The following is a 22,803-nucleotide window of genomic DNA, read 5'->3' on the forward strand; positions in this document are numbered from 1 at the left end:
CACCTAGTAAGGCCAGCAGGATAATGTTCCTATCCACCCAGTAAGGCCAGCAGGATAATGTTCCTATCCACCCAGTAAGGCCAGCAGGATAATGTTCCCATCCACCCAGTAAGGCCAGCAGGATAATGTTCCCATCCACCCAGTAAGGCCAGCAGGATAATGTTCCTATCCACCCAGTAAGGCCAGCAGGATAATGTTCCTATCCACCCAGTAAGGCCAGCAGGATAATGTTCCTATCCACCCAGTAAGGCCAGCAGGATAATGTTCCTATCCACCCAGTAAGGCCAGCAGGATAATGTTCCTATCCACCCAGTAAGGCCAGCAGGATAATGTTCCTATCCACCCAGTAAGGCCAGCAGGCTCGTCTCGTTTTATTGCTATGTAACTGTTACGAAAGTTGTATTGTCAATTTATGTTGTAATTAAAACGGCAGTTTAAAACGTGTACATGACACCGCAACAAAATGTCCCCATAGGAACAAAGTCAGTAGAGTAAGTATTTACATTCCATTTGATTACTGCTACAGTGCTATTTGGGTTCTTAAATCGGAGTCGTCCCACCCTTCTTGATTTCTTGACATCTTCATATATATATTTTTTTCCTTACATATAGTTTTAAATTTTACTGCATTGTTAGGAGCTAGTAACATAAGCATTTTGCTTCACCTACTATAACACCTGCTAAACTGTGAACACGACCAATAAACTTTAAAGTTGATCAAATAAATTTGTTTCAGGAGGTAAAAGAAAAAGAAAAGTGGCTTTTCCGACTACTAATTTAAACACCATACTGTGTACTATTTAGGAAGTACTGTTAAGTAAAAAACGAACGCAGTAAGCAACAAATAACAGCACACTAGGCTCATCCTACTGAGAAGGTGTCATCTATTGTGCAACTGCATTGATTGCCTCCATTCCATCATTTTCTGATTATCAGCTGTTGTCAGACACACGTGGGTTCTTGAAATATGAGACACTTCATCAATAGTGTGCAGCGAATTCTACTAGATGAAAAGACTAAATAACTATGAGATCCTGTCATTTAAAGCACACTACATTTTAAAAAATTTCATTTGATATAAAACAATTTGTCTACCCAAAACGCTTACAAGTATGGCTATTCAGACACAACCAAATACTAAGACATCCTATGCAGCTCCTCTATTTGACATTAAGGTGATCCAGAACAGTGCTGTATAGAGCCTATAACTACTACAGCTGACATAGAACAGTATGTATAGAGCCTATAACTATTACAGCTGACATAGAACAGTATGTATAGAGCCTATAACTACTACAGCTGACATAGAACAGTATGTATAGAGCCTATGTCAGCTGTAGTAGTTATAGGCTCTATACATACTGTTCTATAACTACTAAAGCTGACAGAACAGTATGTATAGAGCCTATAACTACTAAAGCTGACAGAACAGTATGTAGAGAGCCTATAACTACTACAGCTGACATAGAACAGTATGTATAGAACCTATAACTACTACAGCTGACATAGAACAGTATGTATAGAGCCTATAACTACTAAAGCTGACATAGAACAGTATGTATAGAGCCTATAACTACTAAAGCTGACATAGAACAGTATGTATAGAGCCTATGTCAGCTGTAGCTGACATAGGCTCTATACATACTGTTCTATGTCAGCTGTAGTTATAGGCTCTATACATACTGTTCTATAACTACTAAAGCTGACATAGAACAGTATGTATAGAGCCTATAACTACTAAAGCTGACATAGAAAAGTATGTAGAGAGCCTATAACTACTACAGCTGACATAGAACAGTATGTATAGAGCCTATAACTACTACAGCTGACATAGAACAGTATGTATGTATAGAGCCTATAACTACTACAGCTGACATAGAAAAGTATGTATAGAGCCTATAACTACTACAGCTGACATAGAACAATATGTAGAGCCTATAACTACTAAAGCTGACATAGAAAAGTATGTATAGAGCCTATAACAACTACAGCTGACATAGAACAGTATGTATAGAGCCTTTAACTATAGAGTAGAGTTGGGACAACAAACCTACAACTTTTATGCAGAATCTTTGGTTCTATGAACCATACACTTATTGACCAGCAGCATAGTTTGTGTTGCCTATTGATTAATTGGCCAGGTGGCGAGTTGTTCTTGCTACTAACCCGGTGTGGCTGTTGTGGCTGTGGTTGAGGCTGGCTGCAGCAGTGTGGCTGGAGGAAGAGCTGTTGAAGGCGGCTGAGGCAGGCTGAGCACTGGGTCCCCGCGGGGTGAGGGTCATGCCTGGGATGCGCGGAGAACCGGAGGGGCAATCAAGGGCCGAAGAAGACTGGTCCCGATCCCTCAGGGCTGGGGAGACATGAGAGATGGTTAGAGCACTGCTGGACCCCCTGTAACGCTGCAGTCCGGCTCTACACTGAACCCTGTAGGAAGTGACTGGTGAGGTTGTCTATGTGCATCAGCACCCAGACAGACCTCACAAGGGCCCCCTGGACATTGCAGCCCAGACAGGGCCCCCTGGACATTGCAGCCCAGACAGGGCCCCCTGGACATTGCAACCCAGACAGACCCCACAAGGGCCCCCTGGACATTGCAGGGAGGTCTGGCCCTGTCAACCCCTTTATTAACTGCTACAGTAGTTTCATAGTGTCTGTCTGGTGGAAGAATGGTGATACTGCTTCAGAAGGGATGATGCTGAAGTCACAGAGACACACAGGGATATATATATATAGCACCGTACTCCTGATCTAATACTCTGGAGACCTCAGACAGGGGCGAAGGTTCACCTTCCAACAGGACAACGACCATAAGCACACAAGATAAACTCAGAAGTGGCTTCGGGACAAGACTCTGAATGTCCTTAAGTGGGCCCAGCCAGTGCCTGGACTTGAACCCGATCTACATACGCTCCCCATCCAACCTGACAGAGCTTGAGAGGATCAGGAGAGAAGAATGGGAGAAACTCCCCAAATACAGGTGTGCCAAGCTTGTAGAGTCATACCCAAGAAGACTCAAGGCTGTAATCACTGCCAAAGGTGCTTCAACAAAAGTACCGAATAAAGGGTATGAATACTTATATAAAATGTGATATTTTTGTTTCTTTATTTGTAATAAATGTGCTTTGTCATAATGTGTGTGTAACATTTAATCCATTCTTAGAATAAGGCTGTAACGTAAAAATGTGGAAAAATACACGAACACCTCCCTGGAGTCTGTCAGCTCGCTCGAACACGTCAGAGGTTTTAATAAAAGGCTAGCGCTGGCATTCGAGAATACACCAGAAACGTCAAACTGAACAGAGATTTGTAAACGGGCCAATATGAGAATCTTTGCATTAATGTTAACTTTATAAAACCAGGTGAGTTTCTTAATAAAAATATACATTTTTTTTTTTTTAAACATAAATTCACTATGTTTCATGTCTCCAAAACCAAAACATTTAAATAAAAAATATTTGTGATGTTTTGAGATCTGGGTGTTTGGGGAAAGATTGTAGAAGGTCAAAAGAGCCAAGAGATCCCACTTGTAGTTAGCCTTAAGTGGAAAGCTGTCCCTTCTCCCCTGCTCGGCTGCAACGACAAGAGTTCCAGGCGTGGTTTCTCAATCCTAGTAACCCGTGGCAACCTTTCGGTTACTAGTCCAACGCTCGAACCACTAGGCTACCCTGCCGACGGAGTTCCGGGCGTAGATTCTCAATCCTAGTAACCCGTGGTGATATCAAAATATTAGCTGTGCAACGTTCTATTTTCTACCGAGACTGAAAAACAACTCGCATGTTGTAGTGCCCATTTTTTAACCTCTGTTGTGACAAATTATCTTTTTACCGTCTGTTTGTTTTAAACCATGAGTCTTGTGGTCTGTATTGTCCAATCACAGAGCATACAAGTCATGTGATCACGTGCCATCACGTGTTCGCCATCAAAGTTAGCATGTGTGTGTGTTCTTGTTCTAACCTTGTGGGGACCTGAAATCCCCAAAAGACCCCACAAGGAAAGTAAAACAAGTCAAATTCTCCCTCGTGGGGACATTTCCCACATCCCCAGGAGGATAAGGCTATTTTAAGCTTAGGGGTTTAGTTACAAGTAGGGTAATAGTTAAGGTTAGGTTAGGGGTTTTTAGGTCCCCACGAGGATAACAAAAGTTTGTGTGTGTGTGTGTGTGTGTGTGTGTGTGTGTGTGTGTTTTTTCCACTCACCGAGGTTCGGCGACACTGTTGTGGGAGTCCTATGCAGAGAATCCTTCTATCAGGAGAAAAACATAAGTTTCAAGCAGAGAAATATATACAGTGCCTTCAGAGTGTATTCACACCCCTAGACTTTATCTGAATGTTTATGGTTACAGACTGAATTTTAAATGGACTAAATTGAGATTTGGCACTAGCCTACACAACATAACCTAAAATATCAGTGGAATTCTTTTTACAAATTTTAACAAAATTAAATTTTAAAAAAATGTCTTGAGTCAATAAGTATTCAACCCCATTGTTGTGGCCTAAATAAATTCAGGAGTAAAAATGTGCTTTTGTTATAAGTTACAATTATTTTATTTAACCTTTATTTAACTAGGCAAGTCAGTTAAGAACAAATTCTTAATTACAATGACTGCCTCCTGTGGGGACGGGGGCTCGGATCTAAAAAAAAAAATATATTGAGAGTGAGTCCACGTTACACTAAGTGTTTACCACGATTTTTTAATGACTACATAATCTCTGTACCACAGATAACTGTAAGGTCCCTCAGTCTAGCAGTGAATTTCAAACACAGATTCAACCACAAAGACCAGTGAGATTTTCCAATGGCTCACAAAGAAGGCCACTTATTGTTAGATGGGTAAAAATATTTTAAAAAGCAGACATTGAATAATACCCCTTTGAGCATGGTGAAGTGATTATTACACTTTGGATGGTGTATCAAAACACCCAGTCACTACGAAGATACAAGCGTTCTTCCTAACTCAGCTGCCGGAGAAGAAGGAAACCACTCAGCAATTTCACCATGAGGCCAATTTAACAGCTATAGAGTTTAATGGCTGTGATAGGAGAAAACTGAGGATGGATCAACAACATTGTAGTTACTCCACAATACTAATCTAATTGACAAACTGAAAAGAAGGAAGAATACAAATATTCCATAACATGCATCCTGTTTGCAATAAGGCACTAAAGTAATCCTACAAAAAAAAAAAAAAAAAACATAAAAATAATTAACTATTTTTCCTAAATACGTATGTTTGGTATATTTGGGGCAAATCCAATTCAACACATTACGGAGTACCACTCCCATATTTTCAAGTATCATGTTATGGATATGCTTGTAATAGTTAAGGACTGGGGAGTTTTTCAGGATAAAAAATAAACTGAATGGAGCTAAGCACAGGCAAAAATCCTAGAGGAAAACCTGGTTCAGTCTGCTTTCCATCAGACACTGGGAGATGAATTCACCTTTCAGCAGGACAATAACCTAAACACGAGGCCAAATCTACACTTGAATTGCTTACCAAGAACACAGTGAATGTTCCTGAGTGGACAAATTACAGTTTTTCCTTAAACTTGATAGAAAATATATGGCAAGACCTGAAAATGGTTCTCGAGCAATGTTCCAACAACCAATTTGACAGAGCTTGAAGAATTTTGAAAGGAATAAACGGACCAAATGTTTCCCAATTCAGGTGAAGGAAAGCTATTAGAGACTTACCCAGAGAGGTGACTAACATGCCAAAAGGTGACTAACATGTATTGACTCAGGGGGTTGAACATTTATCTAAGCAAGAGATAGTGTATTATTTTCTACATATTGTTTTATTATTATTTATTTTTTTAATACAAAATATTATAATTTTTCTTCCACTGACAAAACAAAAATGACAAATCAATTTGCATCCCACTTTGTAACAACAAAACGTGGAAAAAGCCAAACGGTGTAAACTTGCTGAAGGCGCTGTAACGAAGCAAAGACATGGACAACGTTAAATTGGAGGGAGAGAACCACTTAGACGCTTCGCATTGGCAAAACGTAGGACATTACCTTGCTTGTAAGTGCAAGACATTTGGGATCTAAATGAGAAGGTGTGAATAAATGTAAAAAAGTTTTCAGGAGTGCTGTGACCATTGGACACATACCTTGTTCTTGCTGCTGTTACACTCAGCTAGTAGCGTCCGACAACTCCTGTGAACGTTCACTGCACAGTCTGCAAAACAGAGAAAGAGAGGAGAAATGAGTCTCATTTTTCAATGGGTCAACTTTATTTTCAGTTACAAAACAATTCTAAAAAGTTACATTTGAACAGCATTGGAGTTTTTATTTATTTATTTCACCGTTATTTAAACAAGTTGAGAACAAGTTCTCATTTACAACTGAGACCTGGCCAAGATAAAGCAAAGCAGTTCCGACACAAACAACAACACAGAGTTACACATGGAGTAAAATAAACATACAGTCAATAGTACAGTAGAAAAATAAGTCTATATACAATGTGAGCAAATGAGGTGAGATAAGGGAGGTAAAGGCAAAAAAAAGGCCATGGTGGCAAAGTAAATACAATATAGCAAGTAGAACACTGGAATGGTAGATTTGCAGTGGAAGAATGTGCAAAGTAGAGATAAAAATAATGGGGTGCAAATGAGCTAAATAAATAAATACAGTAGGTGGAGAGGTAGTTGTTTGCACTAAATTATAGATGGACTATATACAGGTGCAGTAATCTGTGAGCTGCTCTGACAGCTGGTGCTTAAAGCTAGTGAGGAAGATAAGTGTTTCCAGTTTCAGAGATTTTTGTAGTATGTTCCAGTCATTGGCAGCAGAGAACTGGAAGGAGAGACGGCCAACGGAAGAATTGGTTTTGGGGGTGACCAGGGAGATATCCCTGCTGGAGCGTGTGCTACAGGTGGGTACTGCTATGGTGACAAGCGAGCTGAGATAAGGGGGTACTTTACCTAGCAGGGTCTTGTAGATGACCTGGAGCCAGTGGGTTTGGCGACGAGTATGAAGCGAGGGCCAACCAACGAGAGCGTACAGGTCGCAGTGGTGGGTGGTATATGGGCTTTGGTGACAAAACGGATGGCACTGTGATAGACTGCATCCAATTTATTGAGTAGGGTATTGGAGGCTATTTTGTAAATGACATCGCCGAAGTCGAGGATCGGTAGGATGGTCAGTTTTACAAGGGTATGTTTGGCAGCATGAGTGAAGGATGCTTTGTTGCGAAATAGGAAGTCAATTCTAGATTTAACTTTGGATTGGAGAAGTTTGATGTGAGTCTGGAAGGAGAGTTTACAGTCTAACCAGACACCTAGGTATTTCTAGTTGTCCACATAACATTGATTACATTACAAAACATGCTAATTAATATCCTATTTTCCCCAAACTTAGAAATGTTTGCACATTTATTAAAACAAAAAAAATAGAAATATCTTATTTGCATAAATATTCAGACCCTTTGCTATGAGACTCAAAGGAGGGGGAAAGTTGGGTTGGTTTTATGACTTAACAACCAGTCGTAAATGGTTTCTAACTCTCAGTATCCAAGATTGGAATGTCTGAGTGGTATAGAGAGATTCTTGCCCAAAGAACTTCAACATCAAAAAGTGGATAATGAAACAATACTCCTAACACATAAACAAATGTGGGAAATGGTCGGTGGGGATCCAAACAATGATTATGTTGTATCATTTGTGATACCATTAAAGACGTTATAAACGGAAACATCGTAACTTTAAGTGCTTTCACAATGTATATGTCAGAGTTACATCTAAATGTTGTAAAACGTGTATGATAAAATATGAAACTGTCAGAAGATAAAATGTGATTTTTGCCTTGTAAATGAGAATTATTTTTCATGGAAAGTTTTACCCAGTCAGTAACCACGCCCACGTGAACATTATGCCAAAAGGATGGAACACCCCTATTTCCAGTGTGTTTATAAAAGGACTCCTAATGAAATGTAGCAGAGGGGTGGGATTAAAAACTCACAATCTGCGATAGTCAGGACCCAAAATACCATATATCAAATCATGTATAACAGATATGTCTGAGTACCATTTAATGTGTATATCAAATTGTATTTCTGCAATGTAATATTGTTTAAAAAATTAAATAAAAAAAGAATGTTTAACTACACCTCCAAACAGAAAAAAGGAAGCAGGTCCACTGTGATGTCAGCTGTGGTGGGGATACACGTGTGATGTCAGCTGTGGTGGGGATACACGTGTGATGTCAGCTGTGGTGGGGATACACGTGTGATGTCAGCTGTGGTGGGGATACACGTGTGATGTCAGCTGTGGTGGGGATACACGTGTGATGTCAGTTGTGGTGGGGATACATGTGTAATGTCAGCTGTGGTGGGGATACATGTGTGATGTCAGCTGTGGTGGGGATACATGTGTGATGTCAGTTGTGGTAGTGATACACGTGTGATGTCAGCTGTGGTGGGGATACTGTGATGTCAGCTGTGGTGGGGATACACGTGTGATGTCAGCTGTGGTAGTGATACACGTGTGATGTCAGCTGTGGTGGGGATACATGTGTGATGTCAGCTGTGGTGGGGATACATGTGTGATGTCAGCTGTGGTGGGGATACACGTGTGATGTCAGCTGTGGTGGGGATACATGTGTGATGTCAGTTGGGTAGTGATACACGTGTGAGCTGTCATGTCAGCTGTGGTGGGGATACACGTGTGATGTCAGCTGTGGTGGGGATACACGTGTGATGTCAGCTGTGGTGGGGATACACGTGTGATGTCAGCTGTGGTGGGGATACACGTGTGATGTCAGCTGTGGTGGGGATACACGTGTGATGTCAGCTGTGGTGGGGATACACGTGTGATGTCAGCTGTGGTGGGGATACACGTGTGATGTCAGCTGTGGTGGGGATACACGTGTGATGTCAGCTGTGGTGGGGATACACGTGTGATGTCAGCTGTGGTGGGGATACACGTGTGATGTCAGCTGTGGTGGGGATACACGTGTGATGTCAGCTGTGGTGGGGATACACGTGTGATGTCAGCTGTGGTGGGGATACACGTGTGATGTCAGTTGTGGTGGGGATACATGTGTGATGTCAGTTGTGGTGGGGATACATGTGTAATGTCAGCTGTGGTGGGGATACAGTTGAAGTAGGAAGTTTACATACACTTAGGTTGGAGTCATTAAAACTCGTTTTTCAACCACTCCACAATTCTCCTGTTAACAAACTGTAGTTTGGCAAGTCGGTTAGGACATCTACTTTGTGCATGACACAAGTCCTTTTTCCAACAATTGTTTAAAGACAGATTATTTCACTTATAATTCACTGTTTCACAATTCCAGTGGGTCAGAAGTTTACATACACTAAGTTGACTGTGCCTTTAAACTAGAGGTCGACTGATTATGATTTTTCAACACCGATACCGATTATTGGAGGACAAAAAAAAGCAGATACCAATTAATCGGCCTATTTGTTTTATTTATTTGTAATAATGACAATTACAACAATACTGAATGAACACTTATTTTAACTTAATATAATACATCAATAAAATCAATTTTGCCTCAAATAAATAATGAAACATGTTCAATTTGGTTTAAATAATGCAAAAACAAAGTGTTGGAGAAAGTAAAAGTGCAATATGTGCCATGTAAAAAAAACCTAACGTGTATAGTTATTATAGGAATTATAGGACTATTTCCCTCTATACCATTTGTATTTCATTAACCTTTGACTATTGGATGTTCTTATAGGCACTTTAGTATTGCCAGTGTAACAGTATAGCTTCCGTCCCTATCCTCGCTCCTACCTGGGCTCGAACCAGGAACACATTGACAACAGCCACCCTCGAAGCAGCATTGCCCATCGCTGCACAAAATCCGCGGCCCTTGCAGAGCAAGGGGAATAACTACTCCAAGTGTCAGAGCGAGTGACGTTTGAAACGGTATTAGCGCGCACCCCGCTAACTAGCTAGCCATTTCACATTGGTTACACTAGCCTAATCTCGGGAGTTGATAGGTTTGAAGTCATAAACAGCGCAATGCTTGAAGCAATGCGAAGAGCTGCTGTCAAACGCATGAAAGTGCTGTTTGAATGAATGCTTACGAGCCTGCTAGTGCCGACCACCGCTCAGTCAGACTGCTCTATCAAATCATAGACTTAGTTATAACATAATAACACACAGAAATACGAACCTTAGGTCATTAATATGGTCGAATACGGAAACTATCATCTCAATGAAACATGGAACCGTTCCGTATTTGATCTAACGGGTGGCATCCATAACTCTAAATATTCCTGTTACATTGCACAACCCTCAATGTTATGTCATAATTATGTACAATTCTGGTAAATTAGGCGGCCCAAACTGTTGCATATACACTGACTCTGCGTGCAATGAACGCAAGAGAAGTGACACAATTTCACCTGGTTAATATTGCCTGCTAACCTGGATTTTTAGCTAAATATGTAGGTTTAAAAATATATACTTGTGTATTGATTTTAAGAAAGGCATTGATGTTTATGGTTAGGTACACATTGGAGCAACGACAGTCCTTTTTCACGAATACGCACCACATCGATTATATGCAACGCAGGACATGCTAGATAAACTAGTAATATCATCAACCATGTGTAGTTAACTAGTGTTTATGATTGATTGATTGTTTTTTATAAGATACGTTTAATGCTAGCTAGCAACTTACCTTGGCTTACTGCATTCGCGTAACAGGCAGACTCCTCGTGGAGTGCAATGTAATCAGGTGGTTAGATTGTTGGACTAGTTAACTGTAAGGTTGCAAGATTGAATCCCCGAGCTGACAAGGTAAAAATCTGTCGATCTGCCCCTGAACAAGGCAGTTAACCCACCATTCCTAGGCCGTCATTGAAAATACGAATGTTGGCTAGTTAAATAAAAGGTGTACAAATTTTTATTTAAATAAATAAATTGCCAAATCTGTGTCCAAAAATACAGATTTCCGATTGTTATGAAAACTTGAAATCGGCCATTCCGATTAATCGGTCGACCTCTACTTTAAACAGCTTGGAAAATTCCAGAAAAAAAGACGTCATACCTTTAGAAGCTTCTGATAGGCTAACTGACATCATTTGAGTCAATTGGAGGTGTACCTGTGAATGTACTTCAAGGTCTACCTTCAAACTCAGTGCCTCTTTGCTTGACATCATGGGAAAATCAAAAGAAATCAGCCAAGACCTCCCAAAAAATTGTAGACCTCCACGAGTCTGGTTCATCCTTGGGAGCAATTTCCAAACGCCTGAAGGTACCAAGTTCATCTGTACAAATAATTGTATGCAAGTATAAACACCATGGGACCACACAGCCGTCATACCGCTCAGGAAGGAGACGCATTCTGTCTCCTGGAGATGAACGTACTTTGGTGCGAAAAGTGCAAATCAATCCCAGAACAATAGCAAAGGACCTTGTGAAGATGTCCGATATAGACTTAACCTGAAAGGCCGCTCAGCAAGGAAGAAGCCACTGCTCCAAAACAGCCATAAAAAGCCAGACTATGGTTTGCAACTGCACATGGAGACAAAGATTGTACTTTTTGGAGAAATGTCCTCTGGTCTGATGAAACAAAAATAGAACTGTTTGGCCATAATGACCATCGTTATGTTTGTAGGAAAAAGGGGGTGGCTTGCAAGCCGAAGAACACAATCCCAACAATGAAGCACAGGGACTGGTGCACTTCACAAAATAGATGGCATCATAAGGATGGACAATTATGTGGATATATTGAAGCAACATCTGAAGACATCAGTCAGGAAGTTAAAGCTTGGTCGCAAATGGGTCTTCCAAATGGACAATGACTCCAAGCATACTTCCAAAGTTGTGGCAAAATGACTTAAGGATAACAAAGTCAAGGTATTGGAGTTGCCATCGCAAAGCCCTGACCTCAATCCTATAGGAAATGTGAAGGGAAGAACCGAAAAAGAGTGTGCGAGCAAGGAGGCTTACAAACCTGACTCCAGGTTACACCAGCTCTGTCAGGAGGAATGGGCCAAAATTCACCCAACTTATTGTGGGAAGCTTGTGGAAGGCTACCCGAAACGTTTGACCCACGTTAAACAATTTAAAAGGCAATGCTACCAAATACTATTTGAGCGTATGTAAACTTCTGACCCACTGGGAATGTGATGAAAGAAATAAAAGCCGAAAGAAATAATTCTATACTATTATTCTGACATTTCACATTCTTAAAATAATGTGGTGATCCTAAATTACCAAAGACAGGGAATTTTTACAAGGATTAAATGTCAGGAATTGTGAAAAAAGTGAGTTTAAATGTATTTGGCTAAGGTGTATGTAAACTTTAGACTTCAACTGTAAATGTGTAATGTCAGTTGTGGTGGGGATAAATGTATTATGTCAGGGTCAGGGTTCAGCTCGGGTCAGAGTTGACCCATCAGGGTTCAGCTCGGTCTGTGTTTGGCAATAGCTGAGTGAGTACCAGGGTACTCAGCAGCTGAAAAGGCCTGCCAGACAGGGTTAGCAAGAATCATTCAGTAATGTTGTGGTGAGGGGCTGATAGTGAGCAAACACTGAACAGCCAGCCAGTCAGCCAGCCAGCGCACCAAGTCTAGAACCAACAGGACCCTGAACAGATTCTACCCCCAAGACATTAGACTGCTAAACCAGACAAGACTGCTAGACAAGACTGCTAGACAAGACTGCTAGACAAGACTGCTAGACCAGACTGCTAGACCAGACTGCTTAAACCAGACTGCTTAAACCAGACTGCTTAAACCAGACTGCTTAAACCAGACTGCTTAAACCAGACTGCTTAAACCAGACTGCTTAAACCAGACTGCTTAAACCAGACTGCTAAACCAGACTGCTTAAACCAGACTGCTTAAACCAGACTGCTTAAACCAGACTGCTTAAACCAGACTGCTTAAACCAGACTGCTTAAACCAGACTGCTTAAACCAGACTGCTTAAACCAGACTGCTAAACCAGACTGCTAAGTTGCTCATCAAATGGCTACCCGGACTACCTGTATTGACCCTTTATTCTCCAACTCTCTTGCACTGCAGACACCCCAACCCACACCACACCCACACACTAACACCCCAACCCAACCCACACACACACTGACACCCCAACCCACACCCACACTGACACCCCAACCCACACCACACCCACACTGACACCCCAACCCACACCACACCCACTGACACCCCAACCCACACACACCGACACACACCCCAACCCACACACACTGACACACACCCCAACCCACACACACTGACACCCACTGACACCCCAACCCACACACACTGACACCCACTCAGTACTGCTACTCCCGTATATAGCCATGTTATTACCTCGTACCCCTGCACATCGACTGGGTACTGCTACTCCCCGTATATAGCCATGTTATTACCTCGTATCCCTGCACATCGACTGGGTACTGCTACTCCCCGTATATAACCATGTTATTACCTCGTACCCCTGCACATCGACTGGGTACTGCTACTCCCCGTATATAGCCATGTTATTACCTCGTACCCCTGCACATCGACTGGGTACTGCTACTCCCCGTATATAGCCATGTTATTACCTCGTACCCCTGCACATCGACTGGGTACTGCTACTCCCCGTATATAGCCATGTTATTACCTCGTACCCCTGCACATCGACTGGGTACTGCTACTCCCCGTATATAGCCATGTTATTACCTCGTACCCCTACACATCGACTGGGTACTGCTACTCATTTACATTTACATTTAAGTCATTTAGCAGACGCTCTTATCCAGAGCGACTTACAAATTACTCCCCATATATAGCCATGTTATTACCTCGTACCCCTGCACATTGACTGGGTACTGCTACTCCCCGTATATAGCCATGTTATTACCTCGTACCCCTGCACATCGACTGGGTACTGCTACTCCCCATATATAGCCATGTTATTACCTCGTACCCCTGCACATCGACTGGGTACTGCTACTCCCCGTATATAGCCATGTTATTACCTCGTACCCCTGCACATCGACTGGGTACTGCTACTCCCCGTATATAGCCATGTTATTACCTCGTACCCCTGCACATCGACTGGGTACTGCTACTCCCCGTATATAGCCATGTTATTACCTCGTACCCCTGCACATCGACTGGGTACTGCTACTCCCTGTATATAGCCATGTTATTACCTCGTACCCCTGCACATCGACTGGGTACTGCTACTCCCCATATATAGCCATGTTATTTTGCTCGTTAGTTATTCACTGTTTATTTATTCCTCGTGTCACTATGTATTCTTTTGTTTATCTTCAAAGCTGTTATATATATATATATAACTTTTTGGGCAACTCAATCAAATTCACATAGAAATGTGCGTTATAGATCTGTCATTTTCATTGAACGGCAGTCAAAGAAGGGGTAGATCTCTTCTGTGCGTGTTATTTCTATGCTTCCTGTTCTTAAAGTGAGCTTGAGCTTCCAACAGCTGAAAACACCATATTTTTGGTTATGGAAAATATATTTCACAGCTGGTACAATGATCGTTACACTATAATTGCTTGTTTTGTGACAAATTGAAATTAGGCAAAAAAAAATAATTTCAGCAACCAGGAATTGGTGGATCAATTTCGGCATAGTGCATCTAACTCTGCATTGTTGGAAAAGGACCCGTAAGTAAGCATTTCACTGTTAGTCTACACTTGAAATGTACAAAGTGAGAGACAAATTACATTGTATTTTATTTGATTCAGCCAGTCAGTCACCACACCCTCCCTTGCACCTGTTGGCTGGCCCAGCAGTGAACACAGGATAGCAACTGAGGGTGCAGCCAAGTGCATAGTGCTGCATACTTGACCGACAGTGCGAGCGATTAGTGTTTTGAGGACGGTTTGATATATATTTTTTTTTGGAGGGGGGGGGTTAAATGCACAATGCATTGTGGGTTGAATTCCAAAACACAGATAACAATTAATAAAAGCCCCATGTTGGTAGTGACTGCCCATTATCACTTATTAACCATCATTTATTCACAGTACTTTATTTTCAAATATTTTAGTTGTGTATATTATATTTGTTTTATGACTATTTAATTCTAAGTCATCTGTTCTCTAGAAAGCTGCTGCCTGACAAAAAAAAAAACAATTTTAGTAGTTATTCAAAGTAAAAAAGGCATACTTTTATGAATACCAACTTGGCCATCAATGACTTAGATGTATTTTCATGTAGAGTTGCCTCGCGAAGCAACTGCTCTGTATCCCTCTATCATGCGTTCTTCTCTCTTACGTAGTAGGTGTAAAAGAAACAGACAAGTAGGCGCGCAATGGTTTATGGTCATTGTAGTTAAATACCACATTTTCTGCTATAAACTATGTAGAATATTGGCCTGTTGGAAACTACAACATCGCATAGTTCGGGCTTGATCGGATTTCTCACTACAGAAACTGTGCAATATTGAGCTCACAGAAGAAAAGAAAAAAATTAAATGGAATTCAAATAATTGAACGTACATTGGTCAAGTAGTTGTTTAAAAAAAACAACCAAAAGGGCAATTAATCACTCAGCACTAATGACCAACTGACTTAATGGTGTGTACAGAAACACAGCCCTCTTGAGACAGGAGCCACCGGCTGAAACAGTCATTGTAGAATAGTGAATATTGACAATTATTCATGAAGACAAGTCATTAAAAATAAAATTAGTATCATTAAAATAATATAACTGTCATTAACCACTTTAATATATATATATATTTATTTATTTATTTATGTTTTACATATTTAAGTCAACAAACTTTACCCCAAAGCACCAAAGTTAAAGCCTGGTTCAGGTCAAACAGACAATATAAGGAGACCAAACTACCCAGTTTTAGAAGAAGGTTGTGTTATTGAAAGAACAGCTGACTGAAGACAGCTTGGTATTCAGACAAAGGGGAGGGTGAGTCTGTTTCCACGGCAACATGGACTCTACACAACGTGATGAAGATCTTTGTTTGTTTCAGCGAGGTGTTGTAACAAAGGAGTATCATAAAATACATGCCCCCAATGTCTTACCAAAACAGGCCACGCTGGCGAACCAACACAGGAGACGGAGGGGAAAAAATATCGCTTTTTTTATTTTTTTTAAACCAAATGTTTGCTATTCAAACAATTACAAAACGGTGACCGTGGTCAACTTGGTTGACATTCTAAATTCCATGACCCACCACAACGAGAGAGGTGGAGGCAACAGGCAGCAGCTAGCAGACACTCCTCAATAGAAGCCTCTGCCCTGAAGAATGCAAGGCCTTGTCTTATCTTTATTAAGGGAGAAACCGCCACACAGAATGCGATAGTGAAGGGATTTCTTATGAAAGTTATTTAGTTTTCCCTGGAAGAGGAGCCTTACTAGTAGTAATACATCATGTTTAATAAAGCACAAGGCCTAGACATATTTGTCAGTTTGGTATTTACTGTTAGTTTTATTTGTAGCACAGGAGTCAATTGAACTTTCTGGCATGAAGATAGATAGGGGAGGGGCGAGGGATGGGAAGCCAAGCTTCTCACCTGATAGTACAGCCTCACCCAAATGTAACCAATTCACACCATCAAGTGTGTGTGTGTGTATGTGTGTGTATATGTATATATATATAATAATGTATTCACACTGACATCTTAAACAATCTACCCACAGCAGCACTCCAATTTTCTAACATATGTCAGGTCCTGCAGTCGTCGTACAGACGGCTGTTGGAATGATTTGACTCAGAAATGTTACAAAATGACACATCTAATACCGACTGAGAGAAACCACTTCCGTGTGCTACGTCGTCTACTTCTGCTGGTCCTTCTGTAGCTCAGTTGGTAGAGCATGGCGCTTGTAACGCCAGGGTAGTGGGTTCGATCCCCGGGACCACCCATACGTAGAATGTATGCACACATGACTGTAAGTCGCTTTGGATAAAAGCGTCTGCTAAATGGCATATTTTTTTTTTTTTTGCTGCTCTGCTGACAACCGTCTGTGCACCTGACCTAGGTCTAGGCTAATTCACAGTTATCCCCGGACAGAAGCCTCAGCACTAAAGATCACATATCACATCGTTAGCCAAACAAGTTTCAAAACAGTTTTTGTTACTTAGCCTAATATTGCTCCAATGAATCAAAACAAGTTCATATTCCACAACACAGAAAACTATTCTTTCCATAATATATTGTCCATCTGCAGCTTTCTAAAATATGCCAACCTACTGAATAGGAACTTGGTGAGAGGAAGCTGGTCTGCCCTGACTGAGTAGCATAGCCTGTTCAGTGCACCTGACTCATCCCTGGGTAGAGGCAGGGTAGGAGGGTGGGTAGAGGCAGGGTAGGAGGGTGGGTAGAGGCAGGGTAGGAGGCAGGGTTGAAGGGTGGGTAGAGGCAGGGTAGGAGGGTGGGTAGAGGCAGGGTAGGAGGGTGGGTAGAGGCAGGGTAGGAGGGTGGGTAGAGGCAGGGTGGGTGGGTAGAGGCAGGGTGGGAGGGTGGGTAGAGGCAGGGTAGGAGGGTGGGTAGAGGCAGGGTAGGAGGCAGGGTTGAAGGGTGGGTAGAGGCAGGGTAGGAGGATGGGTAGAGGCAGGGTAGGAGGGTGGGTAGAGGCAGGGTAGGAGGCAGGGTTGAAGGGTGGGTAGAGGCAGGGTAGGAGGGTGGGTAGAGGCAGGGTAGGAGGGTGGGTAGAGGCAGGGTGGGAGGGGTGGGTAGAGGCAGGGTAGGAGGGCAGGGTGGGTAGAGGCAGGGTGGGAGGGTGGGTAGAGGCAGGGTAGGAGGGTGGGTAGAGGCAGGGTAGGAGGCAGGGTTGAAGGGTGGGTAGGAGGCAGGGTGGGAGGGTGGGTAGAGGCAGGGTGGGAGGGTGGGTGGGCAGGGTGGGAGGGTGGTTAAAGGCAGGGTGGGAGGGTGGGTAGAGGCAGGGTGGGAGGGTGGGTAGAGGCAGGGTGGGAGGGTGGGTAGGCAGGGTGGGAGGGTGGGTAGAGGCAGGGTGGGCGGGTGGGTAGAGGCAGGGTGGGAGGGTGGGTAGAGGCAGGGTAGGAGGGTGGGTAGAGGCAGGGTAGGAGGCAGGGTTGGAGGGTGGGTAGAGGCAGGGTGGGAGGGTGGGTAGGGCAGGGAGGCAGGGTGGGAGGGTGGGTAGAGGCAGGGTAGGAGGGTGGGTAGAGGCAGGGTGGAGGCAGGGTTGGAGGGTGGGTAGAGGCAGGGTGGGAGGGTGGGTAGAGGCAGGCAGGGTGGGAGGGTGGGTAGAGGCAGGGTGGGAGGGTGGTCAGTCAGGCGTGGAGAAGCAGTGTCCTAACAGGGGTAGACTCAGAGGCACTGGGGTGAGCTGTTATACACTGGCAGACCTGCCAAGCACAATTATTACCATGTGACCCCGACCCAGTGAGCTCAGAGAACTGAGAGAGGTTGGTGGGAAATGTGACCACCTAGTCCAGACCTGGGCTTATGTACTGCAGTGTTTGAAGAAATGGGGCAAGGAACCATCCATGTTTCACTCCCAAATGAAGCATGCCAAATATTGATGATATACTTAGGCTGTAGTGCATTCGTTTGAGATATAACGTTACTGATATACTTATGAAATAGTGCATTTGTTTGAGATTATATTTTGATCTAAGAAAGTTACAATGCAGTTTAGCAGTGATTTTCAGACGGATATTTGAAATTTAAAAAATATTTAAAAAATAACAGGCAAAAATATAAACAAACCATGAGAGACAAGCCTGCATATTGTAGAGAAAGCTAGATGATTGACTTTCTAGTAAAAACAGATACTAGATAACGTTCGTAGTAAACTTAGCTCGATCACCTGTTGCAAGAGGATCTCAAATCACAAATCTTAACAGATAGCTAGCTAAAATAGTTATACGTTGAAAGGAACAGTAGCAAATTATAGCCAATTGGTGTTCAATCTAACGTTAGCTAGCTAACTTAGCTTGTTTATGTTCTATAGGACTGTAGCTAACTAGCTTAGTTGGCATACTTAGCTCGCTAAGTTAGCTACTGTAATTAGCTCTTAACTTGGATATCAAGCTACCTAGCTAAGCCAACGTATTTAAATACATCATTGAAATACGGTACGCTTTTCAGGTCTGCAGGTAGCTAGCTACTAAAACAGCTCTACGTGTATTTTGCCTCTGAACTCTGTACCTTTATCAGTTAGTTAGCTAGCTGGCCTATAGATGGCTAATTTACCGGTCAACTACCTTAGCATACTGGTTAGCTAACTACTGTAGCATCTAAGCAGATCTCTGCAACAAGTGAGAGAGAGAGAGAGAGAGAGAGAGAAAAGAAAAACGGCGCATCCACCTGTTTTGTTCGAGAGCTTACCGTGAAAGAAAAAACACAAGTCTGTGATCCAATTCAAAAGATATCGGTATGTCGTGTAAAATCAGTATATTCCCACTGTTTTCTCCGTCCAGCTCGGCTTCCCTACACACTCCAACAAGCAAGAATTATGGGAACAATCCCTGGTTTACAAACGACGCATTCCACAGGCTGATTCTAGGCTGATTATCCTAGGCTTGGGTTCAGAATTAAAGGGACACTCACTTCTTTTCTCACGCCAATAAGTAGGCCATTAATGATGGTTGTTTATTTTTCCTGCATTTGTTGAACATTTGGAGTTGAATTCATTTGGCTTGTAGTGTTTTAGAAGATTCCAACTAAAAAAACATATGTAATATCTTTACTCAAGTGTAAACATAAGGCATCCCAGCTGTCTGTCTGTCACTGGTTAGTGTTGAATCATAAGGCAGCCCAGCTGTCTGTCTGTCACTGGTTAGTGTTGAATCATAAGGCAGCCCAGCTGTCTGTCTGTCACTGGTTAGTGTTGAATCATAAGGCAGCCCAGCTGTCTGTCTGTCACTGGTTAGTGTTGAATCATAAGGCAGCCCAGCTGTCTGTCTGTCACTGGTTAGTGTTGAATCATAAGGCAGCCCAGCTGTCTGTCTGTCACTGGTTAGTGTTGAATCATAAGGCAGCCCAGCTGTCTGTCTGTCACTGGTTAGTGTTGAATCATAAGGCAGCCCAGCTGTCTGTCTGTCACTGGTTAGTGTTGAATCATAAGGCAGCCCAGCTGTCTGTCTGTCACTGGTTAGTGTTGAATCCTAAGGCAGCCCAGCTGTCTGTCTGTCTGTTAGTGTTGAATCATAAGGCAGCCCAGCTGTCTGTCTGTCACTGGTTAGTGTTGAATCATAAGGCAGCCCAGCTGTCTGTCTGTCACTGGTTAGTGTTGAATCATAAGGCAGCCCAGCTGTCTGTCTGTCACTGGTTCGTGTTGAATCCTAAGGCAGCCCAGCTGTCTGTCTGTCACTGGTTAGTGTTGAATCCTAAGGCAGCCCAGCTGTCTGTCTGTCTGTTAGTGTTGAATCATAAGGCAGCCCAGCTGTCTGTCTGTCACTGGTTCGTGTTGAATCATAAGGCAGCCCAGCTGTCTGTCTGTCACTGGTTAGTGTTGAATCATAAGGCAGCCCAGCTGTCTGTCTGTCACTGGTTAGTGTTGAATCATAAGGCAGCCCTGCTGTCTGTCTGTCACTGGTTAGTGTTGAAACATAAGGCAGCCCAGCTGTCTGTCTGTCACTGGTTAGTGTTGAATCATAAGGCAGCCCTGCTGTCTGTCTGTCACTGGTTAGTGTTGAATCATAAGGCAGCCCAGCTGTCTGTCTGTCACTGGTTAGTGTTGAATCATAAGGCAGCCCAGCTGTCTGTCTGTCACTGGTTAGTGTTGAATCATAAGGCAGCCCAGCTGTCTGTCTGTCACTGGTTAGTGTTGAATCCTAAGGCAGCCCTGCTGTCTGTCTGTCACTGGTTAGTGTTGAATCATAAGGCAGCCCTGCTGTCTGTCTGTCACTGGTTAGTGTTGAATCATAAGGCAGCCCAGCTGTCTGTCTGTCACTGGTTAGTGTTGAATCATAAGGCAGCCCAGCTGTCTGTCTGTCACTGGTTAGTGTTGAATCATAAGGCAGCCCTGCTGTCTGTCTGTCACTGGTTAGTGTTGAAACATAAGGCAGCCCAGCTGTCTGTCTGTCACTGGTTAGTGTTGAATCCTAAGGCAGCCCAGCTGTCTGTCTGTCACTGGTTAGTGTTGAATCATAACTGGTTAGTGTTGAATCATAAGCCCAGCTGTCTGTCTGTCACTGGTTAGTGTTGAATCCTAAGGCAGCCCAGCTGTCTGTCTGTCACTGGTTAGTGTTGAATCATAAGGCAGCCCAGCTGTATGTCTGTCACTGGTTAGTGTTGAATCATAAGGCAGCCCAGCTGTCTGTCTGTCACTGGTTAGTGTTGAATCCTAAGGCAGCCCAGCTGTCTGTCTGTCACTGGTTAGTGTTGAATCATAAGGCAGCCCAGCTGTATGTCTGTCACTGGTTAGTGTTGAATCCTAAGCATCCTGATTATGTGGTGCCTTGTGAGATATCAGTATGATTTGTTTCATGCTTAATAAGCCAACCAAAGTAAACAGTCATTCATAATATTCCCCAGCAGTCTTGTCCTGCTGTCCGATTTATGCCTGTTTTTAGGTGATCGCGGGCTTTGTCGCTCTGCTCAGGTCTGTAAACACTTCAAGCCCTTTAAGAGTTTAATTTAGGATAATGTACTACAGTAGAATATATACTGTAGCTATATATTATCTCTCCTAGACCTAGACAATGAACTGAACGAAAGAGACCAGGCAGTAGTTTCCTCATTCCAGAGTGAAAATATAGTATAATATGAAATGGACACTGAGACTACAAGTTCCCCATGCAGTTTAAAAATGAAAAACCCATGAGTGAGAGAGTTTGATCATGTTTGCCCATGTGTTTACAGTCACACTGTTTTCCAGAGGATTCCCCTCTCAACTAATCACTGCAGACCATGTGTGCGAAGAGAAGGGTCTGTGAATTCCATTAACACGAGATGTGACATTAACGTATACAAAAACAATCCAGTAGCTGGGCACTAGATACTATAAGTGATGTGTGGCTTGAGGACTAGATACTATAAGTGATGTGTGGCTTGAGGACTAGATACTATAAGTGATGTGTGGCTTGAGGACTAGATACTATAAGTGATGTGTGGCTTGAGGACTAGATACTATAAGTGATGTGTTGCTTGAGCACTAGATACTATAAGTGATGTGTGGCTTGAGGACTAGATACTATAAGTGATGTGTGGCTTGAGGACTAGATACTATAAGTGATGTGTGGCTTGAGGACTAGATACTATAAGTGATGTGTGGCTTGAGGACTAGATACTATAAGTGATGTGTGGCTTGAGGACTAGATACTAGGACTAGATACTATAAGTGATGTGTGGCTTGAGGACTAGATACTATAAGTGATGTGTGGCTTGGGACTAGATACTATAAGTGATGTGACTAGATACTATAAGTGATGTGTGGCTTGAGGACTAGATACTATAAGTGATGTGTGGCTTGAGGACTAGATACTATAAGTGATGTGTGGCTTGAGGACTAGATACTATAAGTGATGTGTGGCTTGAGGACTAGATACTATAAGTGATGTGTGGCTGGCTAGATACTATAAGTGATGGAGGACTAGATACTATAAGTGATGTGTGGCTTGAGGACTAGATACTATAAGTGATGTGTGGCTTGAGGACTAGATACTATAAGTGATGTGTGGCTTGAGGACTAGATACTATAAGTGATGTGTGGCTTGAGGACTAGATACTATAAGTGATGTGTGGCTTGAGGACTAGATACTATAAGTGATGTGTGGCTTGAGGACTAGATACTATAAGTGATGTGTGGCTTGAGGACTAGATACTATAAGTGATGTGTGGCTTGAGGACTAGATACTATAAGTGATGTGTGGCTTGAGGACTAGATACTATAAGTGATGTGTGGCTTGAGGACTAG

General features: G+C 42.7%; 1 protein-coding gene and 1 long non-coding RNA gene across 7 annotated transcripts in view; both read right to left on the minus strand.

Annotated features, from left to right (window-relative positions):
* The window catches only part of arhgef18b (rho/rac guanine nucleotide exchange factor (GEF) 18b), a 130,414-nt gene that overhangs the window by 68,782 nt on the left and 38,829 nt on the right, over positions 1 to 22,803 (minus strand). For all 5 annotated transcript variants that reach the window (XM_052465457.1, XM_052465445.1, XM_052465440.1 and 2 more), the window contains 3 exons: positions 6,120 to 6,187; positions 4,197 to 4,242; positions 2,167 to 2,350 (listed from right to left, as the gene is read on the minus strand). In XM_052465457.1, coding sequence (XP_052321417.1) covers positions 2,167 to 2,350; positions 4,197 to 4,242; positions 6,120 to 6,187 — 298 coding nt within the window. The remainder of the gene's footprint in view (positions 1 to 2,166; positions 2,351 to 4,196; positions 4,243 to 6,119; positions 6,188 to 22,803) is intronic.
* LOC127908193 (uncharacterized) lies at positions 13,265 to 14,170 on the minus strand. Of its 2 annotated transcripts, none has more exons than XR_008066263.1 (3): positions 13,903 to 14,170; positions 13,427 to 13,662; positions 13,265 to 13,367 (listed from the first exon to the last, which is right to left on the minus strand). It is a non-coding gene; the product is annotated as an uncharacterized LOC127908193 (long non-coding RNA). The 2 variants fall into 2 exon arrangements; XR_008066262.1 differs by having other exon boundaries at positions 13,844 to 14,170.

The sequence above is a fragment of the Oncorhynchus keta genome, chromosome 1 (assembly GCF_023373465.1).
Source record: "Oncorhynchus keta strain PuntledgeMale-10-30-2019 chromosome 1, Oket_V2, whole genome shotgun sequence".
NCBI lineage: Eukaryota > Metazoa > Chordata > Actinopteri > Salmoniformes > Salmonidae > Oncorhynchus > Oncorhynchus keta.